Source organism: Cornus florida, unplaced genomic scaffold (assembly GCF_030987335.1).
Source record: "Cornus florida cultivar Cherokee Brave unplaced genomic scaffold, ASM3098733v1 CherokeeBrave_3.0.0_Hap2_Chr10, whole genome shotgun sequence".
Lineage (NCBI taxonomy): Eukaryota > Viridiplantae > Streptophyta > Magnoliopsida > Cornales > Cornaceae > Cornus > Cornus florida.
This window is the reverse complement of record NW_026775580.1, coordinates 101670115-101679859: the sequence shown is the minus strand read 5'-3', so window position 1 is coordinate 101679859 and position 9745 is coordinate 101670115. Positions and strand designations below refer to the sequence as shown.

At 29.4% G+C, this 9745-nt stretch overlaps 1 protein-coding gene across 1 annotated transcript; it reads right to left on the bottom strand.

Moving 5' to 3' along the window:
- Positions 1-1691: 1691 nt before the first annotated feature.
- On the bottom strand, positions 1692-8709 carry LOC132278264 (uncharacterized). The gene is made up of 12 exons (XM_059780065.1): positions 8622-8709; positions 6492-6573; positions 5017-5068; positions 4854-4874; positions 4697-4750; positions 4463-4513; positions 3452-3508; positions 3045-3116; positions 2762-2800; positions 2297-2419; positions 2045-2146; positions 1692-1877 (listed from the first exon to the last, which is right to left on the bottom strand). The coding sequence occupies exons 1-12, from the start codon at positions 8707-8709 to the stop codon at positions 1692-1694; spliced, it is 927 nt and encodes a 308-aa protein (XP_059636048.1).
- Positions 8710-9745: the final 1036 nt, after the last annotated feature.

Below are 9745 nucleotides of genomic sequence, written 5' to 3'. Positions count from 1 at the left end.
TTTGAAAGACTGAAAATTTATAGGTCATATTAAAATGTTGTTATCTATTAAAATAATTTTAATATGAAAAATCAAATTAAAATATATCTAAATAAAATCTTAATAGCTCGTCAAACATGACTGTATACATCTAATCAAATCCTTTTATTTAAGAAATAACAGCCAAAACACTATTCAAGTTTTTTTCATCATCTTTTATTGGAAGCTCCATTTTTATTTTTAATTTATTCCATTTTTTGTTTCTATTATACTATTCTAACCTTTCTCTGGCTATTCTTCTGTATTTATTTGTAATGCCATTGAACCATTTATTCTCTTTTTTAACAGCTTTAATTTTGCTCATTGTTTTTACGTACGAACACAAAACTCATCTTTATGTGCTTATCTCTATTTAATGTAGGACGAAACACCAAAAAAAAGCCTCTAATTTTATTTTTCTCAACGTGCACAAGTTAAATGGCTTTGGGACCCCGCTTTACATGATCAAATTAAGAGATATTGTTTTCATTCAAAGTTTAATTTTTGATATTTGTACAGAATTTTAAGGATTTGTCTTTTCGGTCCTTAGTCAGAGTAAGTAGACATGACAATGAGTTGCTCACAGGAACGCATCAATGTGACTTTTAAAAATTTTGTTATTATACATTGCTATATAATTGGGGGGGAAAAAATAGTAATATATAACAGTAAAAATAAAAATAAAAAATTTCCTTGGGTCCGTCCCGGAGGCAATGATCATACTACTCGGCTTCTTCTGGGTCCCCTACTTTTGACCTTTTCCCGGGAAATTTAAGCAAATGAATGAATATGTACAAAGATGGCCTGAGATAGGCAACAGAAGGATGGGCCTTTCGGCCCAATAGGAAAGGTGAAAGACCTTATCCAAGGAGCCTTAAATTTGGCCCAATGAACTGTACAAAACAATGCAAGGCCCAATAGAAAGGTGAAAGACCTTATCCAAGGAGGCTTGAATCTGGACCAATGGTCTGTACAACACAATCTAAGGCCCAAATAAAGACCCAGATCATTCAAAAGATGCAACCGTTGCAACTGAATGTGCAGGGTACACATATACATTGAAATCCCATCAAATTATATATATATATATACATATATTGTGAACTTTGCAATTTTGATTTCATACTAGTTGATACAGTGCCTGCCTGTGGAACAAGTTACCGAGCCGGATTTGAGAAGATCGATCATAAAACATTAATTGTTGAGAGAAACTTAAAAGTTATTTTTGAACAAATAATAACTCCCACAGATTTTGAAAACAACCATTTGGAAAAAGTTTGATGCCTTCTTTTGTGCAATCAATATATCTATTTAAATCACATATTGTTATGGATAATTTGTTAATTACCATACCTAAGAAAAAGATTATATTAATGATGAACAGTAATAACATGAATAATTGACTAGAAGCTAGTCTTTATCATTCACACAACGAAGATATATAATAGTTCCAAACCAACATAATACATACCCTTAAACGTTTACACAATAATGCATGCAATAATAATACAAACAAGATGCATACACTTAAACGTTTACACAATAATACAGACAATAATAATACAAACAAGATAAATAAATTCCCATTTATTTAGTCACTGGTTTACACGGAAATGGTACTAGTACTTGCATTACCTTAAGAGTATGCAGCAGATTCAGGTCTATCCTAAATTTCAGATTGATGAGGACGATGATTCTACCATTGAGAGTGTTACAGACCCGTTTAAGTATGGTACAATATATTTTATTATGTCACTGTCAGAAATCTCTACATGCCGTCCTGACACATTTACGAATTGAACCTTTCCGGCTTCAACCAAGGTTTTCAAACCGATCCAATTTTCTTTGTACAGCATTGTCTTCGCGGAAGAAGATTCACATAAAAAATAAAAATAAATAATAAAAAAAAAGGAACAAGAGAATACAGAATTAAGGTTGGACTTGAATTGAGTTTTGTTGGCATATATAATTAGACATATAAATTAAAACCGGACCTTATAAAATGCAAGCATGCATATATACTTACCTCATTTGCTGGCAAAACAGTACTGTTAGCCCAACCCGGCCCTTCTGGATAAAACCCAAACCAGGAGGTTTCCTTAGGTACCAAAACTTCGTCTTGATCACACTGATATATATATATATATATATATATATATGCAGAATACAGACATAAAAGGAGGCATCATCACTGCTAAACTGAAAACATTTTCTAACTCCAAACACAAGTATTGAAAATTAAATACAAGTACTCTTCAACGTAATAGTACGTGCGTACCATGATAAGCACCAAATTATCCAAGCTAGCAAACCGTTCCTTGTACGCAGAGTTTCTACAAATAGCGAGTTCATTGTTGAGCTTTGGAAGAAACTCACTTCCTCGTAAATAATCAGGAATATCCTGGGAAATTAAAAAGAAATCCCTGTGTTTTCAGCTCTAGCTTATAGTTGCCAGAAGGATCATATCAATGTATGTATAATGTAGTACACGTTGTTGATGTCACATATATATATATATATATATATATATATATATATATATATGAAACGTTGCAATAAGGAATGAAAATTATGTGTGTGTATAGCAGGCCATGTAGAGTTAATAACAGGGCAAGCTGTGATGTAACATATTTAATTTAAGCACGACTGAGTCAATGGACTATGCATATCATGAATCATGATCAAGTTTTGGGGACAAATTTTTAGCAACATTTCCACCTAAAAAACAATTTTAATTACTTACATCTGGAATTTTAATATAACCCGCAGGTGCCAAGTGTTCCTGCAATATATATATCACCATCAAATGTTATTTAGTCTGCCAAACCACGAGAAAACGGCAAGAAATTAAGAAACAACACAATGAAATCGTGACAAACAGCTAGGAATGAAAAAAATTATTTCTCATCCAAAAAAAAGAAAAAAATTGTGGTGAAAAATATTTCCCATATCGAAAATCTGATTGAATGTCCGTTGCAATGTAAATTAATATTAATATAAGAAACCTTAAAAAGAGAAATCTTGACCTGTACAAATTGGCTGTAAACCCCAAGTTGTTCGATTAAGGTGTCCAATTTCGAGCACACCTCCGGTTCAGACTGCAGAAATATCAAAGCAAGACTGCACAATTAATAGGGGTGCATGTGTAGAAGAGGAAATTGCGCGCGCGCACACACACACACACAAACCAAATAGTAATTAATGCTTCAATCAAAATATTTTTTACATTTTGTCCATAAAGTTCTTCTAATTAATAGACTATTTCAAACTTAAATTTTACCACAGAACCAATATAGAATATGTTCCTAAATAATTTAAGATCTGACAATAAAGATTTTAGCATATAGTTTGAAAAAAAAAAAAAAAAAAAAACTGAATTAGAGAAATAGTTGAAAAAAAGAAATTTGCATGCATTAAGACAAGAAGCACTTACACAAGGAGGAGAAGCTACCCCAGCTTGAGGACCTGCAAATGATACGTAATTCTTCACCTGTTTCAATTTTTTTAAAAAAAAGTTACATAAAATTGAATTGCATATGTTGACAGAAAACAGAAAATCAGTGGTGCCACAGAATAAGGAGATCGAGTACTAGAACGTAAAAATGGACAAGAAAAAGACAAGGAAAGTAGTAGATGTACATTTATGAAGTGTTCTAACCCGAAGTGTCTGAATACGGGTATACATACTAGATGAGCTACGCCACTCTACCGATTAGGCCACTAATTAAGTAACACCTGTTTTTCTAGAATTCTTTGATCTCTATGGTTTATTTACCAACGTTCAGAACATGATCAAAGAGAGCAAAGCATGCCAACGCAAGACCTATAAATCTCCTGTTTTTGGATTTTAAATCAACTTCTTCAAAGATTGACCATCTGAATAAAATTCCTTGAAGCTGTCTAAATTTGCAATGTCTCAATATATATTCTAAGTTCATAACCTTACGAGTGTACGTTTGTACTCAATAATTTCCTTATCTGTTCTACTTTGTTTTGTTCAAAAGTAGTCTAGTTCTTGAAATGATTTGGAGCTCCTATGGCCTATTATTAACTGGCTAACAAACACTTGGCTCCGATAGTAAAATATTTTTCGATTTTTTTTTTTTTTTTTTGATGTTTGATTGTAGTAAAATATTCACGAAGAAAAAAAATATTAAAATCTAGTAAAAATAACTTATTTTTCAATTTTCGACAAATTATTTTATATATCTCATTTGATGGATTCGATTTTAACCTCCGCCTAAACCTTTACCGGACACTAAAAAATAAAAATAAAAATAAATATATATATATTTTACATGAACAAAGAAACGTCCAACCAAACCAATACTTGAAATGATTTTGTTTGTTCAAAAGTAGTTTAGTTCTTGAAATGCTTTAAGCATCATCCATATTGGATGCAATGATAAAACTAAATCAGAGTTTGTAAATAATGAATTCTCACAGGAGGTGCTTCGTCACAAAACTCAATAAGTCCTCGAGCTACCATGTTACCCTGCAAAACAGTTAAATGTACAAATTATAAAACCAACACAAATATTTATAGTTTGATAAAATCATTAGAAGGGGATGAAAAAAAAATGAAACTGTATATATATAATCCGTTAGGAAATTAAATTATACTTGATGAAATGAAGTAAAATTAAAATAAAAATTTGCAACAACACTTCCTTGTCACCTGAGAAATTGCAACTATGTTGTAACCGTCATTGAGTTCACTCATGCTCTTGACCTGTAAATTAAAGAAATTAAGTACTAGTTGAATTAGAAAATCCGAACTTGTAATGCCAAACCAACGAAAATAAAGCAAACACATTTCTTGACAGTTTTACTACCTTTTCACAGGCAATTGTCGTCTGCAAAAACATTATGCAACACAAGAAGTGTGTTAATTAAGAATTAATTCCAGTAAATCATAAATCATGAGGCATATATATATATATATATATATATATATCATAATTGACAACTTTCCTTGCACTAAAAGAAAAAAATCACCTGATTCATAAGGGGCATATAGATGGAACTGTTGTATCCATCTCCAATTTCTCTAAATGTGAGCCAAAAAATCAAATTACATTCAGTAATCAACCAAAAATATTAAGGGCTCACTCAAAACGAACAAATAAATGAGAAAATTAATTATGCAATAAGAGAAAATCAATTGAAAGCAGTAAAAAAGTCATATAGTGTGTGTGTATGTATATTACTCTTTCTAACCCTCTAACATTCCATTTTAAAAGAGAAGATATATCACCAGACCACATGTCCACAGCCTTGATGCTTATAAAACAATGAGACATTAATAATGTAACAAAAATTATGAACCAAGTCACATGGTAAATTCTACCATAAGAGATTAGGTTTATACATACTCTACTTTTATATCTTTTCGCCTCAAAATAATTATCCACCTTTTTATTTTTCGTTGTCCCATTTAAAAGGTTAAAGTATTATTTTTTATAACATTACCAATTTAACCTTTTAAAATTATAAAAAGTAAATTATTACATCCATATCGACCAGTGGATAGATTTGATAATCAATCACTATCAATGCAATATATAAATAAAAAAGAGGATACACGCACTCCATTTTTCTACACTTGCACTCCACTTGCTTTTATCTTCTAAATAAAATGACAAAAAGATCATTAAATTTATTAATGCACCATTTCTTATTTTAAAATACCAGAGTTATCCTTTATACAGGTATAAACTTAAAAAAAAAAAATTACTTTATCTATTTACTTTAATACTTTTTTTTCTTTCTTACTTTCTTTTTTATTTTTATTTTTTATTTATGCCGTGGAGGGAAGAGATGGTAGAGGGGCCTTGTTAAAAGATATAATTTATTCAATAGCAGTAATTTTTTTTTATTTTATGTACTATACTTTTTCTGTTTTGTGTACTATATTTTTTAATATAAAATTGTCAAAAAAGATAATTTATTCAACACAGATAATTTATTCAATAGAGATTAGTTGTTGTTTTTTTTTTTTTTTTTTTTTTTTTTTCAAAAGAGAAAATTTATTAAATTGAGATAACTATTTATTTTTGGTTCTTTGTTGTTTTGTATTTTTGAGTTTTGTCAAAATAGATATTATTCGAGAGAACCTTTTTTGTCCCTTTTTTTTTTTTAAACACTTTCAAATCAGATAATTTATATATATATATATATTGGGTTTGTTGCTGTCAAAGGGACCGAAAATATTAAAGATGAGAGAGAGAATGAGAGACCAATCATATTAAGAAGGCTAGTTGTATAATTTGAAAATAAACAATTATGGAGTATTCATTTGTCAAGTTAAGGGTAGAAGAGTTATTTAATTTTAAATTGAAGTGCAAATGTAAGAAAGTGAAATACAACTATCATTACATTAAAAATAATAATAATAATTAAATACTAAAACTTATCTTTTTAAAAAAATTAGATGGGAGACATTTATTTTGAAATGTAAAATTATAACGTACATGCAATATCCTTCAGAACCGGACCAATTAGTGAGTTTCTGAGTTATAATTGAGACTTTATCAGTGCAATTATCTGCAATACCTGCCATAATTTTCACAAAAAAGGGTAAATATATATATATATATAAATAATTCGGACCATAGATTCACAGTTTCCATGAAAAAATTGAGTAAACTAAAGCATTATAGAAGTAATTGATATCATTGTCAAAGCATATGAACAGTTTACAATTGAAATTAGATATATAATACTGTATATGTTTATATGATCCATGACTTCATCCATTCTTGTAATGACCGACATTTCTAATTTCATAATCAAATAGCCCATTCGAATGCAATTTTTGCTTTTTGAAATTAACTACGCTGGTCTTTACAATTAAAATTTTATAAAATTTATTTATATGGTCGGTCAAACTTTTATTTTATTTTATTTTTTTAGTCCTGTACAAAATTTGACCAACTCTTATAATTTTATTTAAGAATATTATCATATAGTGGGGCATTTTAAATATATCTAGAACTCGTTTTACCCATATTTAAATATGTTAGAGTTAGAGTTAGACTGAAGCGGCGAGCTGAAGGGATAGCAAATCAGTCCCATCTCAATTCTTCCAACGATTGCATATCACTTCAACTTTTCTCTTCGGTCCAAAGCATCAGTATGATTAATTCTTTAAATATGAGTAACATAATGATGTGAAAGGTTCACTACTTTTCGTGTTGAAAATATATTTAGGCAATGAAAGAACTCAGAACAGGCGGGACGGACTCAGAATATTAGGCGAAGGGAAAGAATAATTTTTTAAAATAATTTTAGAGGAACAATAGTAATATTTTATGAATATATAGTGAAATAAAGAAAAAATAGTAAGGTACTTTAGTAAAAAAAAAAAAAAAAATTCAGGGGGCATATAAGTCCGTCCCTGAAGACAGGATATATAAGAGTATATTTGGCAATTGATTTTATTTTGTGTTTATGTTTTTATTTGAAACACAAATAACGTATATGTTTTTGTTGTAAAGTATGTTTAATAGTGATTGGCAATATAATGTAAAATTTGTTACAAAATTTTTGTAAACAAAAACATATATAATAAAAAAGTACATATTACAAGATTGATAAAAATAAAAATAAAAAATTTAAAGTATTGCAAGATTGCCACCGTGTTTTTGTTACCGTGTAAAAATTGTTAGGACATATCAATTTAGTGTTTTTAATTTGTGCATTGATCTTTTTAGTAATAAACACGTTACTATTCAAATCACAATAAAAAATTTTAGTGTTTTGCCTCGCTACCATACACCACCTGCAACACAAATTAAGAAACAAAAATGATTGCAAACAAAATTGTAAGAGGATTGCTTTTGAAAATGAATCAAAAAATTAAATATTAAAGCTTATATATAAGGAAAAAAATACTCTGAAAACAACAAAACATAAACACATACAATGTGAGCAAAAATGGTTATAACCCTTAAGGCCCCGTTTAGCATGCGTTTTATTTTTGCTTTTTTTATTTTTGAGTTATTACAATGTCGATTTTAGTAACAAAAACATGTTTGGTATGGCCAGTGCTAAAACACTTCATGAATACTAGCCCAAAATTAAAATACCAAAAAGTTATTTTTTTTTTATTTTGACAATTGTTTATGGCTCAAAACCATACACACGGGTCAAAAACAAAACGTCTAAAATATTGTTTTCAAACGTACTTTCAATTTTTTTTTCAAAACACTCCTACAACAAAAATACTCTTTCTGTTTTAACCAAAAATAAAATACCTAAAACAAATCGCATGCCAAACGAGTTAGCGACATGCACAAGTACACAAACTTTTTAATGCAAAAGAAAAAGCATTTTAATTGAAAAAACAAAATAAAAAGTGAAGCACAATGCTCCCACGAAAACAATAAACTAGCTGGTCTCATACCTCCTCAAACTCTTTAATGAATGGTGATTAATTAGTTATCTAACTAACTAAACTTCATCCAAAAAACAAAAAGAAGCGTAAGGGCCATTGAAATTAAATATAAATATAAATATAAATATAAATTACTAATAAAGTACATGCATGCAACTGATCATTAATCAAAGAATGTACTGGGAAAGAATAAGAAGTTGACTACCATGGAACACCACAAAAGGTAGAGAATTTGTGGTTGCTACGACACTCATCATGATTATGAAGATGATGAAAGAAGTAGTTGCAGCCATTGTTTTGGAGAATAAATATATTAGGGTGTACTTGCAACAATACGAGACTTGTAGGGAGGAATGCAGAGAATGAAGAAGGGATACATCTATATATATATAGAGGGAAGCTGGAGAGAGAAACTAGAGAGAGAATAATGAATTGATACGGTTAGGTTGGAGGTACGTGGCCTATTTTTTAATAAAAATTAAAACGTTTATTACACTATAATAAGATGAAACAAGATAGGTGATACCATGTTATTAATATTATTAGTTAATTATATCTATTTACACTAATAAAATCTCATGATAAATATTAATTTCATTTTTAAGAAAAATCGAATAATTTTTCAAACCATCTATGTAATTATGACAAATGAGATACGTGTAATTTATTCTTTAAAATTTAATATATCTACACACAAACACACTTAAAATATGTAATAATGAAGGAAAACATGTGGAAGTGCGCATCATAAATGTGTTAAGAAATTAAAATATTAGTTAATTATATCTATTTACACTAATAAAATCTCATGATAAATGTTAATGTCATTTTTAAGAAAAATCGAATAATTTTTCAAACCATCTATGTAATTATGACAAATAAGATACTTGTAATTTACTCTTTAAAATTTAATATATCTACACACAAACACATTTAAAATATGTAATAATGAAGGAAACATGTGGAAGTGCGCAATATAAATGTGTTAAGAAATTAAAATGAGAGTTACGCGTGTGTATGTTTAATATAACTTATAGGAGTATATGGGTAGGTGTGTGTCATGCGTAGGTAGGTGGTGTAAGAAAATGGTGTAAAATGTGAAAGAAAGACAGCGTGTACATAGTCAGTGCATGGGTGAAAGAAAAATGTGTAGCGCCAATGAAGGTGTGCTTCTCTGCACTTGTTTACCATACTTGGGAGGAAAGGAATGAAAAGATCTTCAAGAAGAAAAGATCCTCTCAGAGGATAGTACTCGCTCGAGTTTGTTCCACCATCACTGCAATCCTTAAGCTTGGTTTCCTCTAAGATTGTCCCACTTCTAGAAGAATA

Bases quoted from the DNA above. Each gene is read 5' to 3' on its own strand.
- LOC132278264 (XM_059780065.1), bottom strand. From the start codon at position 8,709: ATGGCTGCAACTACTTCTTTCATCATCTTCATAATCATGATGAGTGTC. The intron at 4,875-5,016 runs GTGATTTTTTTC...ATGTTTTTGCAG, and splicing joins ATATGCCCCTTATGAATCAG to ACGACAATTGCCTGTGAAAA. The intron at 1,878-2,044 runs GTAAGTATATAT...TCTTCCGCGAAG, and splicing joins CTGTTTTGCCAGCAAATGAG to ACAATGCTGTACAAAGAAAA.